Here is a 25510-nt window from a genome sequence, read left to right on the forward strand (position 1 = left end):
GCCTTATCTTGTGCTCAGAGAAATCGAGGATGGGCGCGCAGGAAGCGGCTGTGTATCGCAAGGAGCAGATAAGCTTAGTACCTTTGTCACATGGGAAGATGAGTTGGCACCCAAAGGTGCCGTGTCCCAAATATATCACACCCCTTAATTGCCACATTCAATACGTCGACCACGGCACGCAAGGGCCCTTACCAAGTGACCCTATATAACATGGGTCACTGGGTATAAGGGGCTTTGGCTTGGGTCAATGGTCCTTCTCGGACAAGGGTATATTGTCGTTTGGTGCAGTGAACATGAGTCGTCGTAATCGACACAGAGCCGTGTGGGTGGGTGACAGGGGCAGCAAGCCCACGAGACTGAAAGAGAAGCTTGGTTAGAACCAGGAGCCCATCATACCAACTGAGCTTGTGGCGGCGACTCTCTTTTAACAGCAAGACGGCTATAGACTACGCATCCGGGGCAGACATAATGACATTACCAGAGTCACATTCCTTCTCATTGGTGAAAAATGAGTCCTGCAGCGCGTGTGGTTCGTGTTTTTGTGTTCCTGTCAAATTTGCGCTGCCTATACAACCACGACTCCTGGAAGTTTGGTGTTGAAAGTTTGAACGGCATGCCCTCACACAGTTTCGTGTGCTGGTGCTTGTGGTGGTATTCCAGCGCCCTGGGGCTTATATAACCTGCCACACTTAGCCGGTAATAGTTGCACCCGAGCATCCCGTGCGTTGTTATAGCACGCAGGGATGTGTCACCTGACGTTAAACGCCTGCTTGTGTTGAGGAACAGTCGTTGAACTCTCTCATTTGTAGAATAAGGTCACCGCTCATTCACCAGCCTTGTAGGTCGTGTCCCATAACCTATTTCGCATATGGCAAGCCACATCACAGAAATTCGGGAATTGCACGTCGCTACACTGAAGTCTCCGAGATGTGTGGTATGCAAAAATGATTTTTGTCTAAAACGTTTCTTCTGCTAATATGTGTTCACACACTGTAAATAGCTTGTGCGCATATTAATTGTCCGCGGGCCATAATATAACTAAAACCTGCTAACTACTTAGATACTATGCACAATACGCTCAATATGCTATATTGTATATAGACCGCAGACGGCCGAGTAGTAATGTGGTATGCGAGAATCTAAAGCGCTTACACAAGATGCCTATAAACGATTTGTGAACTGCACAAGTTCATTGTTACACCGTTAACGCTCTCGTATACACCAGGCTATAGGGCCATGGTCGCTGTATTGCCGGCGGAATATAACCACGGAGGTCTGTCAGTTACCTGACAACTAAAAGGGATGCACGTGGTTAATTATGAAAAGGGGGGTAGGCGGCTTAGCGATATTTTGTTATGAAAGATACTAAGGTCGCGGGTTCGATCCCGGGCACGGCGGTCGCACTTCGATGGAGGCGAAATGCTTGAGACCCGGGGGTGACAGTGCACGTTAAAGAACACCAGATAGGCGAAATTTCCGGAGCCCGCCAGTATACGGCGTGCGTCATAACCATATCGTGGTTTTGGCCCGTAGAACTACAGATATTATTATACATTGTGTAAGAGGCCGTCGCAAGATCAATGCCCGTATTCACGAAATGCCTGCGGCGCTAAAGCTGTGTGTTAGAGCAGACACCAACCAATCGCGATGAGGGACATGTTATTAGCGAAGGTGGGGCAGCCCGTGACAAAGAAAAGTGCGCTAGTGATTTATGCCCGAGGTTTCTTGCCCGGTACATGTGTACACGCCATAATGAAACCCGTGTGATCATAAATGAATCAGGAAACCTTAATTATACGGCATCCCTCGTTTCTCAACGCGGTGCATGCTGCAGCTTTGTAACGCTGAGCTACACGATCGCCCACTTTGCTGCGTTTAAACTTTCGGTTTAGAGAGATAGTTGCGCCGGACTGAATTATACTACGTAGGCATGCGTCAGAAAGAGCACATCTGCCTTTTTGTCCTTCTATCCGAGACTTCTTTGTCTCGAAAGGAAGAGCTCAGTGAATGAATCGCACGATGAGTCCGCACTTTCCAGAATAGTTCCTCGCGCGTATACGTGGAAATCGGTGCCTTTGTCGAGGTTTTATATATATATAGTCCATCTACGCAGAATGTGGCACTGGGACACCTTATCGAAGCTGTCATTTATAGGCATGGTATACAGTCACAACATGCACGCATCTCCACGTAGGCAAACTGCCGTGAGACAATCTTTAAAAGCACCCATTACGTTCGCGAGCACGCACGTTATGTACCACACGGCCGGGTGGTCAAACGACCAGCGTTCCTTTTGATGGTTGCTTTCTCTCTCGCCCTCTTTCTGTGGCTCACGGAGAACGCACCGAGTGCGCTGCGCCATTCGGCATTCGTTTTTTTACGCGCCTCCCGTTACAAGACATAAAACGTGTCGTGCCCGATTATATGGCTTTGATAACGTCGCATGCGTGTGACGTATAGGCGTGTATAAGCTGAGCTTTCTGACGCTTCCCGCTCTGCGTGCGGGCCGGGCAAGTATATACGGCTTATGTCTGCAGCCAGCGGCGAGCACTTTTATCAGCGGAGCGATTAAGGGGCAATTAAATGACGACCTTGTTCGGCCGGTGAAATACTCTTGTCTCGCTTTTGTCGCCGGTCGTCTCTCTCTTATTACAGCGGCTGTCAACAGGGTGATGTGTCCCTTACCGAAGAGTGTTTATGCTGTGACTGCCCATAGCCTGTTTATGACGACGTTGTGTAAGCCACGCCCGCTCATGAATTTATTATTAGCTCCCTCATTTTTTTATTTTTACGGGAGTCATAACTTATGACGAGTGAGGCAATTGAACGCCGTCTGCGGCTTAAATCATTGCTGGAACGAATGCGCGGGCAGTTTGTGGCAAGCGACGACAGTCTGTATACAGCTGCCGGTGACTTACTGCTTGGTTACCCCTTTTTCAAAATGGTTGGAGTGCACTGAAAAAGACACATTTTTTTTTTCGGTCTTATTTAAGAATTACATGTTTGAGCTTGCTCAACGTTGAACAGGAGGGGGTTCTCAGCAGCGACGCAGTTAAGCAGTTGTAAAGAGAGCGTTGTTGAAGCAAAGAACCGCGATTTATCCGCTGAGAGGAATATACAGGGTCACCTGTTCGACGTTGTGAGGAATATGTAATCTTCGATAAGTGAAATACGCAACAGAGCTGCTTAATAATTTTACGCTTTCGTTGTTCTTCTCCAGCTTGCCGAACTTCTTAAAAAGATTATGCAGTCAGGATTTCCAAATCTGAATTGTGCAGGCATACAAATATATATATATATATATATATATATATATATATATATATATATATATATATATATATATATATATATATATATATATATATATATATATATATATATATATATATATATATATATTTGCTAAATCTTAGCGTTGTGCCTTACGTTTCGTGTTTATAATGAAATAAAGATGTGACGTAGTTCTTGGGTATTCATCACACAACAAAGCGAAACGTGTTAAAACGCACGTAAATTCCGAGAAACAGACGAGACAAAACAGCAGCGTTTGTGTTGCCCGTTTCCCCTGACTTGTGCCTCTGCCTGCAAGCCTCGATTTTTTTTCTATGACGGCGCTTGCTGCTTATAATTGGCCTTATATGACGTAACTGAAAGCTCCGCAGAGCTTTCAACAGCTCCTTGGGTTACTGGCATTGTGGAACATGGTTTTTTCGATGCTTAATAGAGCGGGACACAACGATAAATTGACATTTGCCCTCTGTGTTTGTTGCTGTGTACCAGGCGAAGAAGCCATATTCCACAAGGCTTTTTGACTGCTTCGCTGAATGATATAGTTTGATAAGCCACTTGTTTAGTGCCTGAACTCTAGTATATGTACTATATACGTGTGCTGACTGACCTCTTTGCTCCTTGGTTTGTGCAGGTGCGGCGTGCGCCCCAGCTCGGTGCCGTAAGCGCAGCGAGCGATGAACGGCGGCGCCGGCCTCTACGAGGAGAGCCGCTCGAGCCTCGAGGCGCCCCAGCCGCTGCACATCCCGGCCAAGCGGCTCGCGTACGGCCAGGCCGACTGCGCCGCCGACCCGATGGCCGCCGGAGGCGTCATCCGACAGTCGCCCTGGGCCTCGCCCTGGCCCGGCGCCGAGGCTGCCTTCGAGGCGCCGCACCACTACCAGCAAGGGGTACGCGACTCGGCCAGCTACTTCTACCCCGCGGCCGCCGACCGCAAGCCGTTCAACCTGTGGCCCGCGGCCGCCAAGGGCTACGAGCTGGGCCCGACGGCCGCCGCCGACGCGTGCCAGGCCTACTCGCAGGCCTGGTGCCCGTACCCGGCGGCGGCCGCGTACCCGGCGCCGCAGGCGGCCCGCGTCGTCGAGCCCAGCGCGGCCGCAGCCGCGTACCTCCAAGCGGCCGAAGAGCAGCAGCAGCAACAGCAGCAACAACACCGCGTGGTGCCTCCGCCGCCTCCACCGCCACCGCCGCACCCGGCGCCGCCGCCGCCGCCCCGCAGCGATGCCTTCGCCGCGGCCTACTCGGACGGCTACGGCCTCAGGGCGGCCGCCGCGGCCGAGGCGCACGGACCGCCGCCGTACGTGCCCGTCAGCACCGGTGAGTAGTAGTGTCTCTTGCCGTCGCCGGTGGTTGGTTCACACGCTGCTATGAAGCGAGTGCACGTGCCACGATGCCTACCTGCGTGGAGAGGCGGACTGTCTGTAAACACCGCGTGACCGCTGCTAATTAAAAAGAAAACTGGGCTTTTCCTTTTGACGTCCAGTTGGACAACTCGTTTCGATTCACCGCGAACTTTACTGTTCAACAACAGTAGGGGCAGGGGAACCAGTTGTTACTTAACTTTTAGAGGGAAGACTACAGTCCATTATGGACGTGCAGAGCAACTGTGCACTCTAAAAAAAGACAGTCCTTTTACTCGTTCAGGTTGGTCCTGACTTGTGGGTCCTGACTCTGACTATACTCTCTTCGGAGTATCGTGGAAGGCGCTGCTATCAAAAAGAGAGTTAACACGCATCTTTCAAGAGAGTTGTATATGTGACAAGTCAGGACTCACTAGAAAGAATATACTTTTTTTTTCTTGGAGTGTTCTTAGAACTTCTCTTCAAGCGGCCCTTTTCATGAGTATACACGTTGCCAGTCCGCGGTGCAGCAACGCGCTGCCTCTGACGACAGTGCTTTCCCTTGATTCTTTTTGTAGACTTCGTTTCATACAGGTCGACAATGGACAGGGCATAGACTGTTGATGCATGGATTATATAGTTCTGTGCCGTCTGTATAGAGTGCTATCGCGTACAGAGGACAGCGGCCACTTTCGTTGGGGCCATATATTGTTCTGTATACGTCTCTGAAATACCCTTGAAACTTATATAAGGAGGAAGGAAGCGATGGGGCAGAGACGGGGAGAGGATAAGATGACATAGGCGGCAGCGTGTGATGCATACATAAAGAATAGCATAGTGGTCAAAGTTAAACCACTACAGAGAGCCTTATGGTCATTTCGTGATTTCCGTATAATTAAAACTCGACAACTTAATTACTTCAATACTTTGCAAACATGACATCCCAACGAGACTGGGTGAACCTCCTGTCTGCCATGGTGGTACAGGGGTTACAGTATACCCGGCTGCTGACCCGAAAGACGCGAGTTCGATTCCGGTCGCGGCGGCCGCGTTGCGATGGAGGTAAAATAGAGGCCCATGTACTGTGACGTCGGTGCACGTTAAACACCACATGGCCGAAATTTCCATAGCCATCCACTACGGCGTGCCTCATGATCATCTCGTGGTTATGACGCGCAAAACCTCACAAATTATTGTTATTATTAGGGTCAGCCTCCTGCTATCCACGCGCGTGTGTGATTGGCTCACCCTGCGGTTCGTAAACGTGTTGCTGTGGTGCGTGTCTTTAGAGACGGAGAGAAGAAACGATGTAAAGTGCTTTGTAGTTACTATGGAAGTAATAGTAGCGTAGAGAAACCGTGTGTCGTATTGTATCGTCTCTTGCTATACCGTGTCTTTCCCTGCCACGGTGGTTATGGCGCTCGACTGCTGACGCGAAGGTCGCGGGATCGAATTCCGATCGCGGCGGCTGCATTTTGGATGGAGGCGAAAATATTTGAGGCCCGTGTACTTAGATTTAGGTGCACGTTAAAGAAGCCCAGGTGGTCGAAATTTCCGGAGCCCCCCACTACGGCATCCCACATAATCGTATCGTTGTTTTGGGACGTTAAACCCCAGATATTATTATTATTATTATTATTATTATTATTATTATTATTATTATTATTATTATTATTATTATTATTATTATTATTATTATTATTATTATTATTGTACCTGTTTACTCTGTCCCTGCCTGTAGGTGTGCGCTATTCCACTTACCTTAGCCACCGTAGAGGTATATGCATGTTCATGCAGGCGCTTTCGCGCGGCCTGCTTGCGTTTCTATTTATAAGAACCGTGCCGTTCTTCGATGTGACGCCCCTGGCTTGCCTGCCTGCCTGCGTGCCTGCATGCGTGCGACCCATTCCTCCTCGGTTTGCAAAACGCTGTCAGCACTTACCGCTAATGCGCCACACGTCGTTTTCACAACGCTGTCGGTTTCTTCAGCGGCCACGCATGCATGTGCCAGTCGAAAGATTGCACGGAAAGCGGCGCGCCGGTGGCTGCTGCATGACGCGTTGGCTCGCATGCAGATGACCGGCCGCCCCGGCCCTTTTGGGCGGCCGTTTTTCTCATCACTGTATTCGTGTGTGGCTCCTGCGTTCACTGGCACGTAGATAACACACTAAAAAGAAGTAGCAAAGAATGGCGTCTTAATCTGCTCTGAATGCTGTGATGAGAACCGCATACGTGACATAATTTAGCGCTCGTAGTGACCATATGTATGGCTTCCAAGTCTGGGCACGAGCGTATTAATGTTTGAGGTGAACACTTTGTCACATTTACTCGATTAGACGGGATAAAATAGATACTATTTTATCCTTAGTGACACTTGTAGCATAGCTTGGAAATCACCCGATATATATGGCAGCTTTTTAGCTTTTAGCCTGGTTGCGCATAGACGCACGTGAAGCCAACGCATCTGAGAATGCCCTCAGTGATACATTTATGCAATTATGTGGCGTTCACCTGATGTTTATAAATGGGAGCGCTTTCGCGGCGATGGTGCCGTGTCTTGCTGTGTGGTTTGGGAGCGTCGAAACACAGACGTCTGATCTCAGTATATAAGATAAAACGCCGCCAAGATTTTCTCCTTGGCATAGCTATGAGACTTGGCGAAAGATAATTTTGGCATTTATGTTTCGCTGCCGCGACAAAAAGTACGTATAACAAGGCCGAATTACGATCGAAGCCGACGGCCTCGGGGCTGATGCATGTTAACTGTATAATAGCTAGCCATTGAAAACTCTCAACAAAGAATGCGGAAGTGCTGCAATGTGCTGCAAGGTCACTGTCTATTACCTCTATGTATTTATTATTATTTTTTTTTTCAGATGCGTATAGTATATATAGCTTGTCAATATGGAGGTAGAAAATGCGTTACTTGAAGAGCTGTATAACACCAAGCGAGATGTGTATATATAAAAGAGACTACATCAGCTGCTTCGATGTCCTGCGAGCGATAGTAACGTCATTTTGTCCCGCGTTTTTGCAACGCGAACCGTGTAACGCAGATAGCGGGCATTGCAGCTTCCACGCAGCTCTGCACAAAAAATAAAAAAAATCGACCTGATCGAAGAGGTTCGCCGCGCCACACGGAAACCGCGCGGACCGTTTCGTTTATCTTTATGCGTCCGGCCACTCCATTCCCGCCAAATGCTTCCGTGCGCGCATGCGCTGCAGACCGCAGATCCTATCCGATAATCGCATTCTGCGCCTCCGTTCGCGCGCCATGGCCCCGGGCTGTGTGAAGCGAGGCACGCGTTAGAACTGACTTGCGTAATCCACACACACACACACACACACACACACACACACACACACACACACACACACACACACACACACACACACACACACACACACACACACACACACACACACACACACACACAGATATATATATATATATATATATATATATATATATATATATATAGACACAATAATAATGAGAACTAACAGACAATAATGCCAAGGAAGGTATAGGGGATGTTATTTGTAATAATTGGGATATAAAAGGGAAAAAAGTAATGTGGACGAAAAGATCATTTGCCGCCGGCATGAGTGAGAGATGGAGAGTTGTAAATGCCATTGTGTCAGATGCTCAGATGTACTGCGATTTACCGATCTGTTCATATGCGTGGGGTGTATTGCAACGCGGTACCGAAGAAGAATAGTAATTGTTGGGTTTTTACATCCGAACACCACGATATGATTATGGAGGACGCCGTAGTGGAGTGCTCCGGAAATTTTGGCCATCTGGCAGGCACGTAGACAAGGGGGGGGGGGGGGGGGGGGGGGGCGTCTAGGCCCCCTCACCCCCTCCTCTAAGTCCGTGCAGCCTTCTATATTCCCAGGCAACCGTTTTTTTTTTCTTTTTGCCATGGAAAGACCTTCTTTCGAACAATAATGTACGCATAAATCTAGGTACACGGGCCTCTAGCATTTCGCCTCCATCTAGATGCCGCCGCCGCGGCCGGGATTCGATCCCGCGACCTTCGGGTCAGCAGTCGAGCACCATAACCACTAGATCTCCGTGGCGGGTGCCGAAGAAGAATGGGAAGTGCACCTCATGCGCTGCAGAGCAGGGCTCGGCTTTTTGCTATTGCAAATAGCATGTGCCATCAAAGCTTGTGTGCCGTGGAATGCACGTTTACAGTGGCCGCCAGAAACTCTTGGAACATGCATTCCACCAGAAGTTATCTTCCAACCGATACATTAAGCTGAAACTCCCAAGTGCACAGGGGTGGTCAAAAGTTCCCAGGCCGCTATCGCATGTAATCCTGTGGCATCGCGACCTGGGAACTTGTGACCACCCCTGTGCAATACGGTCCACTGTTAAAGGGAACACCCTAATGCGCATATTTCTTATTGATGGCCTCGTGATTTTAAGTGGATGTGGAAACATTGTTAGTGCACGGTACTAGTCTGTGAAAAGAACTCAGAACTGCCAACCAGCAGTAGTCTTACGCAAACCCAAGCCACTGTGCTTTTGCAAGAGAGCGAAATCCGGACATGCCCTTCACGCAAGTGTTCCCTTTAAGAGTGGACCCGTCCGTACATCATACGATTGTACGTAGTGGTGATGGTTGTTTAACAAATATTTTTACGAGTGGAGCTCCTTAAGCTTGTCGTTGCGCCGGGTAGTGCGAACAGAAACTATCATCGTCACGAATCGGCCCGCTCTCTCTTCGTCCTCTTCTTCCTCTCACTCCTCTTCTTCATCTTCTGCTTCGCTCTCAAGACACGTGTGCCGATTTCTCCGGCGCGGTATGGAATAACTCTGATTGGTGAGGGAACGAATACAGATGGAGAGAGAGAGAAAAAGAAGAAAGAGAAAGAGAGAAATTTCTGGCGAAAAAAGTTCTTTGCGAGACGGGATTCGAACCCGCATATCCAGGATCCGAAGACTCGGCTATCCAGGAACGCTAGCGGAGCGTAGCGTAGCCTTGTATAGTACAGTATAGCAAGGTGACGGGAAAGGGAAGTGAGGATGAGGAGGGGTGAAAGGAGGAGGGGAGAGAGTAATGCTTAGCATAGAAAGAAAGCGAAAGAAAGAAATAGAGAGAAAGAAAGGGAAGGAAAACAGAAACAGAAAGTAAAAGAGAGAGAGATAGAAAGAAAGAGGAAGGAAGAAATAGAGAGAGAGAGAGAATGGCAAGAAAGGAGAAAGAGAGAAAGAGCGAGAAAGACAAAGAAATACATAGTGAGAGAAAGAAAGAAATAGAAATAAACAGACAAAAAAGACAGAAAAAAAAAACAGAGAGATGAGTGAAAAAAGAAAGAGAAGAAAAAAAGAAAGTCGAAAGTAGAGAGAAACAAAGAAAGCCGCCGGGCTCCGCACTTCCTTCAGGCTTGGCACCCCTAGCGCGAAGCTGTCTTAATTTTTTTTTCTTACGCCATTAACTGCTTGGCACCATGCGATTTTGCATAGTGGGGCTCTGTTGGTTGCATGACCAGAAGAGCCCAGCCATCGGATACGCAAACGAACGCATTGGTTAACGAAATACCAATGTTCCGGTGAACGTGCCTCAATGGAGCAGCAGCCTTGCTTTTTATTATAGCTGAAGGCTGGTTGCGTTGGTTACTGGCACTGGAACACTTGTTAAATGCGCCGTTTGAACGTGCCCTGGTAGATTCCGCGCTTGTTTTACTTAAGCACTCTCGACACGTCGCTCAGATTTGCTCGATTCTGGTTTTCTCGGCATGCGCGGTTAAGTATACATGCAGGGCCAGATCATGTTAAGATACGGTTCATGTATGGACGGCTCGACACACCCGGTGGTTAAACTTGGCGTATAGATAAATATCTATCTTCCTCTGCATGCATGTGTCGCCATGAATCTTTGCACGGGTTTCATCAGATTTCCGAGAATGGCGTTGTCATCATTCGTTTCTGGTCGAACGTGAGATCCATGGTTGTTCCGTGGCACTCGGCCAGACTGTCCATTCTGTTGGCCGGCGCAGGATCGGCTAGTTCGTTGAGGCGTCCGTTATAAATGCGGCATCAGACTGGCAGTCTGGACCATGCCGTTGCCCCGCCACGGTGGTCTATATAGTGGTTATGGCGCTCGACTGCTGAACCGAAGGTCGCGGGATCGAATCCGGGCCGCGGCGGCTGCATTTTCGATGGAGGCGAAAATGTTTGAGGCCCGTGTACCTAGATTTAGGTGCACGTTAAAGAACCCCATGGGTGGTCGAAATTTCCGGAGCCCTCCACTACGGCGTCTCCCATAATCATATCGTGGGTTTGGGACGTTAAACCCCAGATATTAGTATTATTATTATTGGACCATGGCGTTGCTGTGCTTGAGCGCCTTTTTTCCCTATATATATATGTTCAGAAAAGTGTAAATATACATGTCAATCGTCTAAATATTGCATGGTAATGCGGGCAAAAACCGTGAAGCCAAGCCTCCTTACAATATAAACTATCGTTCATTCAGGGCTATATCGCTTTTCTTCTTTAGGAATGTTTTTTTTTTTTAACCCTGTTTCACGTCTACAAGCCAAGTTTTGCTTTCGACATTAAAACTTCAATTTTGGCTCTTTTACGAGCCAACCGCGATAAGGTAATAAGACACGTGGTAATTATTTAGACTGAACCAATGATTACTATGAGGCGCATAGTAATTATTTTGAACGTATGCCTTAATACATGATGCACGCATAAGCATCTTGATTGGACAGCGTGAAAAAAAAAAAAAGGAAAAGAAAACTAGGCCGCAAGGCAGCAAAGAACACACGACAGCGCGGCCCGTTCTAGATGTTTAACCAGTTTCACCTCGTCCAAATGTTGATTATTATGCAATACATGCAGAATGGTTTGTGAATTTCTCCCCCATCGAAATTCCACTACACAGGAATCAAACCTGCATGCGCTCTTGCTCGGCATAGTTTAGTGTATCGAATTATCTTGACGGGTCTTTCGGCATTGAATCACCAGCAGCACCAAGTGAAGAGTTCATCCTTGATGATTTGTTTGCATATTGTACGGAGAACACGCCGTGGTAGTTTTGAGTGGCTATTGCGCTGCGCTTCTGTGAGCACGAGGGCGCGGGTTCAATTCACGGCCACGGAGGCCGCATTTCGACGGGGGCGACACGAAAAAAAAAACCCGTGCAACCAATTTAAGTGCAGGTTTAAGAACTCCAGATGGTCGAAACCATCCCGCAGTGATTCCGCCCTCCCCCACCCTCAGCTCCTCAGCGTGGCTCTTAATCGCGTCGTTTTCTTTAGCGTGTAAAATCAGAGAATTTAATTTGTACGCCTAGAAAGAAAGATCGCTCAGTTGTAAAAAGGCTGCGCATTGGAGCGGGTGCTAAAATTCCAGTTGCTGGTCATGTAACATAAACCAGGGAGTGACACCACGTTATTTATTTATATTGGAGCAAAGCTTTTATAGCACATATTTCAGTAGCGGTGTCGGTACGCATGAAATCCTGCGTACAGAAATGTGGCCCTCGAAGGTGCTCAGATCGCATGCGCATTTGTATGCTCCGTATTCCAGTAACTGATGCTCTCTCGATCGTTGGCCTGTCTCAGATCAGCCGTTTCTGATATGGCAATCTGATCTTTTAACGATATCACTTGGTCATTCCACGTAGCCACATTTCATTGTTGCCCAGGTATGAGTCCGTCGTTGTTGCCTGTAACAACTGAGGTCTTGCATGCTCAGCACGTATGTAAAGGTCCAACTCTCGCGGCATGGTGGAAGGAAGTAGTTAGGAGGGAGGATTGCGGAACGTGATAGAAAGAAATAAACAAAGAAAAGTAGTAGGTCAGGTGTCGCACACGCCAAGCTTCGCTTGTCCCCATTTTCCCGGTTGGGGAGGTGCTCCTGACCTATTGATTTGTTTATTTGTTTGTTTACCTGCTGGCTTGATTGTTTGTTTGTAGTGGACGAGCAGCTCCTCATTAAAGCCGCCGCGTCGCGATAAAAAGAACCCCGCGGCCAACACGATCGCGGCCTTCCCGCTCCTTCAACGTTGCCTCCGCTTGCACCGCGAAGTCGCCGCCATTTGAGAGGCACTTGCTGGCGCTGAGTGAGCGCCGCCGGGCCTATTGGTCGCGAAGGCCGATCGAGGAGTGTGCAAATAGCCGATATGGCGGGGGCTCATGCGGCTTGCTTAATAAACGGTTCGTGTGGAAGCTGCAGCGTTTTATGCCGCCTTTCCTGCAGCGCACCCTTGACGCATGTCCCTTCCCTCTGGGCGGACCGTCGTGAGCCTATAGTGATGCCGCGGTATGCGGCAGCGCATGTGCCCTACACGATATCCTTGATGACGATGATGAACCATTTTTCCTGGCGCGTATCCACTCGGGGGGATCGACCAAGAATCGGGCGCCAGTAGATATATGTGAGGAGGCGTTAAGTTAAGCGGCGCAGGAATGCACGTACTTAAATTAAAAATAAAACATCGAACGAAAGAAAAAACTGAATGACTAAACAGTCAGACTATCTGATCGAAAGTATGCGCGAGATAATAACGCAAGAGGTAGTATATATAAAGATATGAAGGTGAATATATATGTAAAATCAATTTCACCGAAATGAATTTTCCTTTCTCTTCATCAAATATCGTCATCATCCTCTTCTTTCTTATATATGGTGGTAACCATACTAACAGCAAACAGCGCATTCGCCTCCACCCTCTCTCTCTCTCCCCGAAAGTCACGGGATCGAATCCCGGCCATGGCGGCTACATTTTCGATGGGGACGGAAGTGTTTGAGGCCCGTGTACTTAGATTTAGCTGTACGTTAAAGAACCCGAGGTGGCCGAAATTTCCGGAGCCCTCCACTACGGCGTCTCTCATAATCATATCGTGGTTTTGGGACGTTAAACCCCAAATATTATTATTACTCTCTCTCTCTGTGTGTGTGTGTGTGTGTGTGTGTGTGTGTGTGTGTGTGTGTGTGTGTGTGTGTGTGTGTGTGTGTGTGTGTGTGTGTGTGTGTGTGTGTGTGTGTGTGTGTGTGTGTGTGTGTGTGTGTGTGTGTGTGTGTGTGTGTGTGTGTGTGTGTGTGTGTGTTAGAACTCCAGCGGCCTTTCCGTCGCGCTTACATGCCGTGAGTGGGCGACAACCCTGCCCTAAATTCCTCGTTGACGTGAAAGTCGAGGGAAGGCCCCTGAAATTCGAAGTGGACACGGGCGCCGCATGTTCTCTCATCAGTGAGGCTACCTACCACCAAACGTGGCCATCGAACGCCCCAAAGCTTTCGAGAGAACCCCTAGACTTACGCACCTGGTCAGGGGAAGGACTTGACACCGTCGGTTCGGCACAAGTTCGTGTGCGTTTCAAATCAAAGGACTACGTGCTGCCCCTGCTGATAATCAAAGGGACTGGGTGCAACCTGCTAGGACGTGACTGGTTCTCAGCACTGAACATCCGTGTTCACGGAATAAACCAGGTCACCGAACCAAGTCAAGAGATCCAGGAAGTTCTCGCACGCCATCCTGATGTATTTAAGGAAGGTATCGACGGCTACGTGGGTCCATTGGTTCACTTGGACTTGGAAGAAGGTGCCACACCCAAGTTTTGCAAAGCACGTCCAGTACCCCTAGCTTACCAAGAGCCTATGGAGGAAGAGCTCGACCGCCTGCAAAAACAAGGCATCCTGGAGCCGACGCAACACGCCGAAATGGCCACACCCTTGGTGTGGGTGCGCAAAAAGGATGGAACATTTCGCGTTTGTGGAGATTACAGGAGCACAGTTAACGCGGTGGTCAAAAAGACGGCATACCCACTGCCGACAACTGCGGAGGTGTTCGCAAAGTTGCGCGGTGGAACGACATTTTCGACGTTAGACCTGTACCAGGCCTATCAGCAGCTAAGAGTGGACGACGAGACAGCCGCATTGCTCACCGTCAACACCACCAAAGGACTGTTCAAGGTGAATCGCCTCCCTTTTGGAGTATCCGCTGCACCAGCAATCTTCCAGCGGATGATGGAGACGACACTGGCCGGAATTCAGGGGGTGAGTGTCTACCTTGACGACATTATTGTCAGCGGGAAGGACGTTAAAGAGCATGCGCAACGTCTAGAGGAAGTCCTGACGAGGCTAAGCGACAAAGGTCTGCGACTCAAACAAGAGAAATGCCGCTTCGGCATCAGCTCAGTCCAGTTTCTCGGTCATAAAATCGATGCTCAGGGTGTCCACACGACCGAAGAAAAGGTAAAGGCAATTCTCGAGGCGCCAAAACCGACTGACAAGACCTCTCTGCAGGCTTTCTTGGGGCTTCTCGCCTTTTACGATCGTTTTTTGGAGAACAGAGCGACGGTAGCTGCAGAGTTGTATGTGCTTCTCGAGAAGAACACGCCCTGGAAGTGGGAGAAAAAACATCAGGATGCGTTCGAGATGCTTAAGAAGATGATTCGGTCTTCGACAGTCCTTGCGCATTATGACGAAAAAAGGCCTCTTATTCTGTCTGTGGATGCGTCACCATACGGCATCGGCGCAATTCTCGCTCAAAAGGATGCGTTCGGCCGAGAGGCTCCCATTGCATTCGCGTCACGAACTTTGGGAACCGCTGAGAAAAACTACTCGCAGCTCGATAAAGAGGGCCTTGCGGTAGTTTATGGCGTCAGCCACTTTCACCAATATGTCGCTGGCCGGCACGTGACCGTATTAACGGATCACCAACCGCTCCTAGGCATCATGGGGGAAAAGAAGCAAATTCCTCAGATATTGTCACCGAGGATGACTCGATGGTGTCTGAAATTGGCCACATACGACTACGACTTGGTGTACAGGCCTGGACGCCTGCACCAAAATGCTGACGCACTCAGCAGGCTGCCACTGCCCGCGCAGGTAGATGAGCCATGCTCCCCGGGAGATGTGCTTATGCTTGCGTCCGCGCCACGTTTCGAGCTGTCACCGCGTCAACTGGCTGAACTGACACGGAGTGACCCACGGTTATCCCGCGTGATGACAGCCATCTCAAAAGGAGAATTACGCCGGTTGCCCAAGCAGGAATTTTCGGCGTTCACAAAGCTTGGACACGAGCTTTCGCTACAGGAAGGCTGCGTTATCCGTGGTGCCAGACTGGTCGTTCCAGAGAAAGCAAGGAAAGACGTGCTCGACTTAGCACATGCAGGTCACAGGGGCGTGGTAGTTATGAAGGCGTGCGCTCGAGGCTATTTTTGGGTGGCCCGGTGTCGACAACGACATAGAGCGGGTGGTCAAGAGTTGTGCAACTTGCTGCCAGCACCAGAAAACTCCAACTAAAGCACCAGCTCCCGAGTGGAAACGTGCGACAACACCATGGCACACAATCCACGCGGATTTCGCTGGGCCTGTGGAGGGAAGGATGCTCCTAATTGTAGTGGACGCATACAGCAAGTGGCTCGAAGTGCGCACCATGCGGAACATACAGTCGCCGACACTGATCGAGGAACTGCGAAACCTGTTCGCAACTTTCGGCATTCCCGAAAGGGTGGTCACGGATAACGGCCCGTCCTTTGTTTCTGCGGAAATGGAAGAATTTCTGAAGAAGAATCGGGTGACGCACATCACAAGTGCACCCTATCATCCGGCCACGAATGGGCAAGCCGAAAGAATGGTGTATGAAACGAAACAGGCACTTGCAAAGGATCAGTCAGGTACATTTGCGTGCAGGCTGGCTCGTTTTCAGCTGAAACAGCACACCACCGTTTCAGTAACGACGGGCAAAACGCCAGCTGCACTCATGTTCGGCCGCGAGCTCTCAACGGCACTGACACGCATTCAGCCGCGACCAGCTGAGAGGGTGACCACTGACCACAGCGTTGCTGAGTTGCCAAGAAAGATAGAAATCGGGCAATCAGTCTTTTTCCGCAACTTTGCAGGGAGTCCTGCTTGGGTTGGCGGAACCGTGTTAAAGAGACTCGGACATCGATCTTGGCTAATCAAGTCAAGAAGCGGAACGGTTCGTCGGCACCTTGATCACATAAAGCCAGGTGCAGAGGCCTACCCGACAGAAGATTCGCCGCGGAACGATCAAACGAACGGACCAGTAACAAGTGATCAACAAGACACAGTGCCGGCTCCGTACGTGATCTCGCTCCCAGCGGAAGCGCCGCCGCCGCATGATCTGCCCGCAACGCCCGACTCCGAACATAGCGAAGCTGAGGCCAGGCTGGACACTTGTGCGACGCAAGCTTGCGATGACGAACCCAGCGGGTCCGCGCAGCACCAAACTGCACCGAGGCCCCAACGGGATCGGCGTCCACCTGACCGATACGGTGACCCCGTCTAAGGGGTAAGGGATGTCGTGTACGCGCACATCAACCGACGCACGGCCACTCCAGAGGTTGTGCCTCGCTTGCCGGTGCTGCCCGACGCGCTCACGCGCATGGCGCCTTCCTCAGACTCTCGTCCCCAGCTCCTGCATATCGTGTTACGTCTTCTGCCCGCGCTGTAACTTCCTCTGCCTCCTCTCGTCCGCTTCTAAAAGAAAGCAATAAAACAGTCTCCTGCTAGCCGCTGTCTCGTGTGGTTCCTGTGCTGCGGGGCTCCGAACCCCCAACATAACAGCTACTATACTGTGCCCATCGGCGATGAACGCGGACCAGTTCGGATACCTGCCAAGTCCTGCTGCGTCAGCGGCGGCCGCGTCCAGGAAGCGGACGGGCCCTTACTGCGACTACGACAGCGAGGATGTCCACTCACTGACAGGTGAGGGGTCATCTGATGACGACTTCGTACTTGTATCAAGCCGAAAGGCGAAGAGGCGCAACACCAGACCCTCTTCGTCCCCGAACGTACCAAATGAAGAAGCGCCGCGAAGGCCCGAGACCAACACCATCATCTTCGTTCCTGCTGTCCCCGACGGCAACATGAAGCGCCTCAACAGGCAATCTGTTTCTGCGCTGCTCGAGGGACTGGTGCCAGATGAAATCATCGACATCAGAGTGAACCCGCGTAAGAATGTCATGGCGATTGATGTTTCGCATGCTGCCGCTCTGAACGTACTACGCAACGTCACAGAGCTGGATGGAATAAACGTCCGCTCCTACATCCCTGTGGGCTCCAACGTCGTCGCCGGCGTCATCTACGACGTTGACGCTACCATACCCAGCTCCGACTTGTCTGCCCTTGTCAAGCCAGCTAATGAAGCTAGCGTTATCGCTAAGGTTACCCGTTTGGGTACCTCACGCTGCGTGAAAATAGATTTTCAAGGCAATTCTCTACCTTCGTACGTAAAGGTGGGTCACTTCCGACACCCTGTGAGACCGTTTGTGCCGAAGCCACTACAATGTCACAACTGCATGAAGCTAGGTCACGTGAGAGGCGTATGCGAAAATGAGCGAGTATGTTCTCGCTGCGCTGAAACCCATTCTGCGGACACTTGTATAGTCAACGTTCTCAAGTGTTCGAATTGTAATGGACCTCACGAAGCTTCCTCAAAACAGTGCCCAAAAATGAAAAGAGAAATTGCTGTATTGAAACAAATGGCAAGGAACCATACATCGCATCGCGAGGCTGCCGAAACAGTCAGAAAGCGGCGAAATCGGCGCCGACGTGCATCCAAGAAAACCAATGCTTGTGCATCTGCAGCGCCCCTTGAACGCCCTGCTTCACCAACTCCCTTGTCATGCGGACCCTTCGTGGCCGGCATGAAACGAACAGCAGAAAAACGCGCAGTTTCTCGAGATTCCACTTGGCCTCCATTGCCGAAGCCACAGTCACAGAGATCGTCGACGGCCGGTGCAAAGCAGAACAACAAGGAAGGCATGGACACAACTGATGCAGCTTGGCCTACGTTGCCGAAGTCGCAGCGACATGCAGATTCACACTGCACATCGGCAACAGTGCGCACTGAATCTCCGACTGACCAATTGCCTGAAGAAGACAAACCAACCATCATCGTTCTTCAGTCATTGTTGGGCACACTTCGCGTGTTCGTCGGCAAGCTGAAATCCCCCTACGCTCAGTGCGTACAACTAGTATTGGATGTTCTGTGTCCAGTACTTGCAAGCCTTCAGTAGGCACCATGACACGACTCTCTAAAGCGGAACGTATGTGCCTGATATCCTGAGTCCAGTACCATGGAACGCAGCTGTGTTCTTTAAGCTCGCGTGCATTGTTTCTTTTTTGTATGCTCCCTTCTTCCTATCTCCCTTCTTTCTCTCCCTTAATCCCCATCCCCCAGCGTAGGATAGCAAACCGGACGCGCGTCTGGTTAATCTTCCTGCCTTTCCTTCCTCTTTCTTCTCCTCTCCTTCACTCCTTTCCCGCCTCAGAGCAGGGTAGCAAACCAGATACTTGCATCCTGTTAACCCCAGTGCCTTCTTGCGCGGAAAACTACAGAATTTAATTCACTTAATTTAACCCAATAATGAATGTCAGTGAGACTGGACGTACGCAGAACCACACGCTCTTCACACATCCTGCACATCCACTCCGCTAACTTTATACCAATTTCTGCTCTTCTCGCTTTGTTGCGGCATTCGATAACTTTGTGTCCTCTGCACCTGAAGCTCCTCATTCACATCTGTCATGCTGTCGTCGTCAGTAACACCTACTACCATATGCTTGCGCACGGGGGGAGGGCAGGGGGGGGGGGGCGGCCGCTCCCTCTAGTCACCTTAGAGGGGGGACGCAAAATCTGTCCCATACATTGAGCCCCCTATAGTCACTTACGAAGGGGGGGGGGATCGCGAAATCTGCCTCGTTCATTGACTTAGTAGAGGGGGCGGGCGCTGCGACGAACCTTCCCCCCCCCCCCCTCTTGGGGAACACTGCGCACGCCTATGTCTATTACTTCTACCAGAGCTGCAGGACGTATGAAGTGCTTTGTCAGCACACCATCTCTATCGCTATATAAAAGAAAAGGAGATTGGTTATCTTTCGTATGCGCACTACAGGTTGCATTCCCGAGGCATGCAGATATAGGCCGGTTCTCTTATTCCTTAAATATTACTTTGACGTTACGGCCCAGAGAGTGCATAAGTATGAGCGCCTGTGTTCTGATAAAACTAGTACTCTGCGCTTCGCATCGTCATCTCTCTCTCTTTCTTTTTTTCTTGTTTGTTACAGCTTTCGTACTGTTCGCGAAAGAAATTGTGACTGTGATAAAAATAGGTATCGCTATCGAAATGTCGGCCAGCTTGTCTGACGCACCGTATCCCTGTTTATGAAACTTCAATTGCGCACTGTGTTTCCATGTGTGGGCTCCCATCTGTACCTATGCACCGGATTGACTGCTTTGTGAGTTTTCTCTTGGGCAATCCGAATAGAGCGTGTGTACCGCTATTTTTTTCACACCTGTGTACAGTATATGCGAGCACGGCAAAACAACAACGCCGCTTGCGCGTACGTGGGAACGATCGTGCCAGCTGCAGGCTAAACTGAACTGATGCTCACTTTCCTCTCCATCTCTCTCTTTTTTTTTCTCTCTTTAAAACACCTCCTGTCTTCGTGACATTCCAAATAACGTGTGACAGTGTTTATACAACTGTCCGTCGACTATGGCGTTCGGAGACACGCACTCTCGCTGCTTCGCGCACACGTGGGATTTCGATTGCGATTCCAAAGCCCATCCGCATCTCCCGACCTGCCCGCATGAACCGTTATCTCTGCTCCCTCTCTCTCTCCCAATGACTAATGAATGTCAGCCCGCCTGCTGCGTCCTGCCCGTGGGCTTTAGCCGCATGCCGGCGATCCTGCAGCGTCATCCTGCGTATCTTTCTCTATACGCTGCTCTTGGCTAACTTCATGTTTACCACTCGGACGCCTTTCAGAACATTCTTTACTTTCACAGGCTACAGTGATACAGTAGAGAAAAAAAAAAGAGAGAGAGAAATAAGACACGTGCGCGTGGGTGCATCCCCCACCGTGATATTCCTTTGCGTCTCTTTTCTGCTTGGCGCCATTATATTTGACATCTGATCGTATATTAGCTGGTGCGTTGTCTTCTGTCGGTATACGCGTGTTCCATATAAGTTTTCTTCAAAGCTTCGGTGACAGCGCCCGCGTCTGGTACTGGTATAACGGTGAAGGAAGTACTGGCGTTCTGTTGTATACACATCATTTCTTTCTCTTCACTACGTATATAGCTGCAGTTCGAGACTTCATCTGGATCCGTACTAGGAACCAGATAAGGTCCCCTGTAACTTAAGCCGCCTTTTTCCAGGACTTCTTAAAGCTTCGACCAATGCTGCAAATTTGATACTCCTTTCCTTTTTTTTTTCCTATGCATGACGCAAGCATTGGGGAATAAGTGAGTCCTGTGGCATTAGCATTTAAGCCACGTTAGGTTAGTCGGTTGTCGTGAATGAAAAACAAAACAAAAGAAAATTTGGAATGAGGTTTTATTAGACAAGGCGCTATATAGTTCTTCGTAAAGAACAGAATTACTCGTCAAGTAATTGCGCTTTGTGAATTTTAGGGTAAGGACCTTCCGGTGCAACAGGCATAGCTATTGACTCGGGGCATCCACTGTTTTGGTATAAGCAGTTTCAGCCCTGACTTCCTTGATTATCAAAACGTTGGTTTCGGTGACACCCCTTGTTCGGCCACTTTTGATTGGACAAAACTTCCATCCATCATACGTGCGAACCTCGCTTGCTCAGAGGGCAACACGTTTCACTTCATCATCAGTCCCGCCAAATCCTGTAGTGCATCACATCAACATTCAACTGTTCTTCGTCGATATATCAGAGTGGGCACGAGGGCGCGGATTCGATGCCTGGCCGCGGCTTTTCGATGCCTGGCCGCGCATTTCCGCGCTGGGTGACATGCAAAAAAAAAAAGAAAAAGAAGAAAGAAAGCACTTTAACGAAGCCGAGGTGGTCAATATTATAGCGTAATCTTCCACTGTATGCCACTTGAATGCATAATCGTTGTTTTGTCGCTTCGAACCCGGCAATTTAATTATTTTAATATAGCGAAGGTTGGATTCTGTATTCACCGCTGTACGCTCAAGCTTTGTGTTTTGTTCTCACTATGCTTACAAAATTGAGGAGTATATATCGTCACAGTATACGTATACACACATACACACATGCATTGACTAAGAGGGATAAACTGCACGGTGTTCTGCATCGTGTGCTGCCTGCATATCGTCGCCGGAGGCAAGGGCACACATGCGCGCCGTCTGTTTCCGACACGTGCGGAAAGAAGGCCTAGCGAGAACCCCGAAAAAAAAAAAGTGACAGAAAAAGCTTGGAGGTGCAAAGGGGAGGCCCCAGGCCTTGAACTGGCGCACGCGGTGCGCACGTTGTTATAGTCGCTCGGCGGCGGTACGTGCGTGTGTTCGAGCACGAGGCGTATACGTGGGCGTTGTAGATACGCATACACACACATGCATGTATGCATGTACGTGTATATATGCGCGTGATCGGCACAAACGCGACCGCTCGAGTCGAGAGGGGTGACGGAAGGGAGGGTAGCAGAGACCCCACCTCCCGCTCGAAAGGGGAACGACGCCTCGAAGGACCGCCCTTCTTATTTGGACGCTGCTATAAGTGTTGTGTGTACATTGTGTGAGAGAAATGCGTGAGGGTTTCCTACTAAAAATCATCTGGCGCTGCGATCTCTGAGTTGCCATGGAAACGAGTACGCGGACTTAGCTGTAATGAAACGGAGCGATTGTCATTCACCCGTTTGCGTGTAGCACGAAAGTGTGAGGATACTCTGAATAAGGTACTGCGTAAAGGGCTAGATATAACCAGGAAAACAAAAAAAAAAATCCCAAAAGGCCAAGGTTTCTGGTTATAGCTAGCACTTTACGCGGTACTTGCATCATGAGTGAGCGGAATTCCATAGAAACAGTGGTTTTACGACGACAGTTTCTTCCATTTCACGGACCCAAACCCACCTTAATTGCGGGCATCGGCAGAACTCATTTGCCGTCTTCATTGTTCATAACCTCCGGTCTTGGGCCTTTTGACGTTTCCTATGCGGTTTCTTGCCTTTCCTTACTGCGTTTCAATCATTTGCCTGTGTTTCCAATCGCACATATGTCTCTACATGTACACCAAAGTAACGCAAGACACTGCGAGCATGCAAATTGCACGTAGCAAATGCGAAGCAATAATTCATTGAATATGATAAACTTGGCCAAAGTCAATTGGTTGGTAAAAAAAAGTTTAGGCAAACCCCTTTATTACATAACTGTTATTAAAAAGACATTTGAACCGCAATGCTCGAAGCTTCCATAAACACTAGCACCAGATTTCGGCCTTGAGGTTATGGTAGGAAACTGTATACACGGTGCTCCGATTGTGCATCGGAGACGCACGCCTCTATACCAGCGCGGGACGATACTTGGGCGGATTTAACCTGTATGGTTACAGTTGGACTGCCTATGCTTTGCGTTTGGTGACTATAGTGTTTATCCGTTTATTTGTTAAACTCGAACGAAGTGCAAAGAACTCGTTCCCTTGTCGGCGAGAAGTGGCGTCGCAGTGGCTGCCGTTTTAAGCTGTACAGTGAAAGAAAAAGTGGAAATTAGGCACAACGCGAAAGAAACAGAGCCAGTGCATGTATCATGGCAGTAAATACGGTAGTCTCCACATGAACTCTACACATTTAAAACACACACACACACACACACACACACACACACACACACACACACACACACACACACACACACACACACACACACACACACACACACACACACACACACACACACACACACACACACACACACACACACACACACACACACACACACACACACACACACACACACACACACACACACACACACACACACGCACGCACTGATGTCTGGTTCGTCGTTATTATAATTTCGTATGATAGTTTGCATGTCCTGTACTTTACATCACTAGAAATAGTTTCCCCGAGTCATAGCTCGAAAAATGTTTCTTTTTTATTCTGACTTAAAAACTGTTTATCTGCAGAAAGATGCCCCGCATTAAAAAAAGCCTTATATAGGAGTTGGAAGATCCATGGGCGTGGTACTTCGTCCACAACGGCCGTGTTCCGATCATCAAAGGAGGCACAAAAAAACAACAACGATAATCCAACTGTTGGTCGTCCTGGGTGGCCCATGCGAGGGAGTAGTAGTAGCCTTGTGTTTTTTTTTTGTGTTAATTCTTTACGCAAGCTCTCCCGCGTCGAACCCTTTCGCTCATAACTTCATAGCTGCCTGTCGATACAAAAGGCATCATTGTCTTGGCGATGCGCGCAGCCGTGTGGTCGGTAGTTCTCGTGTTTTATAGCGACGGAGGCAATATCGTGACGGGCAGTTATCTTGCGCGGGTCTGGATAAGGTATACGCGGGCGCGGGAACAGCGTGCGCTCGTATGCATGGTCGGCCTTATATGTGTGAGACGTACATATTTTTTTTCCGGTTGTTATGAACACGCGCCCTCGTCGTGCTGTTGGGCCATCTGTGCAGATATCGTCGTTAATGCTTGGATATACGACCGTAATTGTGGACTGCGCGGAGCACCCGTTTTCAGTTCTCCCATGGCTTCATGAAGCACGCAGGCAGTCCTCTCGAGAACACGCACTTGAAGTGTACTATAGTGAGGCTTTGTGCAAATGGCCGCTTATTGACTTTAGGTAATTGATCGTGATAAGTATATACGTATACAACTACGATATATGTGCACCAGAGGAATTGTAGGCTAGCACATTACATACATACATACATACATACATACATACATACATACATACATACATACATACATACATACATACATACATACATACATACATACATACATACATACATACATACATACATACATACATACATACATACATACGTTCACGTACGGACAGACAGGATGGTTAACTATGACTTCCCGCTATATAGATTGTCTATGGAATGAGACGGATGGCAAGCCTTTTACTTTATAACGGTGGGCAGTATCGTGTAAAAGAATTTCTATTCATACTAACTATCCCTTTGGTATTTTTCTTAGCCTTTTTTCGTGTTTGTCAATTATTCCACCATTCCCCCTCACGACGTGTATGGGGCAGCCAACAGGACGCGTACGTGCTTGGTCAATTTCCCTATCTTTCCCTCTTCGTTATTTTTCTCTCCTTCTCTATAGATAGATATTAGACATGTATATATGCTCCCTTTTTGTATACGGAGCGCGGATTGGGCAGGGGCTAACAGAAACCAATCGAAATGCTGCGAGCTTTGTATCGTTGTAGAAAAGTTCATGGACATAGAGAAGCTAATCAGCGCGAAACAACCTCGCCGTGGTCAATACTTCATCAGCCGCGTTACTATATGGGCATCGAATCTGCTTTTATAATACACGTACACACCTGAAACCACGGAATCTGAAACACATAACCTGAAACGCATAACCACGGTGCTCGCCCTGCCGACCGAGTTGGTTCGTAAACCGCAAACTTTGTTTGCACCAGTTCGCCCGCGTACACCAGTAGTGCGGTATACTGTACGTTTACTATTTACTTGGCAACGTTCTCTGGTGCGCAAACTTCGCCTTAATACATGTTTTCTTTTTTTCCTCTTCCGCGCACGCTTGCCAGTATACGTGCGTCGCTGAACTGTTTCGTTTTGACTGTGCCGGCGGCCCAAATTGGGCGCGGCGTTTGCTGCGTGATGTGCGCGCAATCCCCCTCCTCCTCTCTCCGAACTTATACCACCGTTATCCTGCTTTCCGAGTGCACCCGCTCCATGGCGCTTCTCCGATAGATAGCTCACTCGCCCGCCCGCGCCACATTAGGAACGCAGATAGATATAGAAGTGTACCTACGCGCATAGCAGGTATATATAGATAGATACGTGCACTTCGGAGATGAGTTCGCCGCATTACGATATTAGGCCGCGGGCTGCCGTGGGATCGAGTCGATGAGCGAACTAACAAGCCGGGGAAGCCGAGCGAAT

At 49.2% G+C, this 25510-nt stretch overlaps 1 protein-coding gene across 4 annotated transcripts in view; it reads left to right on the top strand.

The window, feature by feature from the left end:
• LOC119394278 (homeobox protein Hox-B4) overlaps positions 1 to 25510 on the top strand; it is a 323844-nt gene that overhangs the window by 46644 nt on the left and 251690 nt on the right. For all 4 annotated transcript variants that reach the window (XM_049415731.1, XM_049415732.1, XM_049415730.1 and 1 more), the window contains exon 2: positions 3926 to 4608. In XM_049415731.1, the coding sequence (XP_049271688.1) occupies positions 3969 to 4608 (640 nt within the window). In that variant the 5' untranslated portion in view covers positions 3926 to 3968. The remainder of the gene's footprint in view (positions 1 to 3925; positions 4609 to 25510) is intronic.

Source organism: Rhipicephalus sanguineus, chromosome 5 (assembly GCF_013339695.2).
Source record: "Rhipicephalus sanguineus isolate Rsan-2018 chromosome 5, BIME_Rsan_1.4, whole genome shotgun sequence".
NCBI classification, from domain to species: Eukaryota; Metazoa; Arthropoda; class Arachnida; order Ixodida; family Ixodidae; genus Rhipicephalus; species Rhipicephalus sanguineus.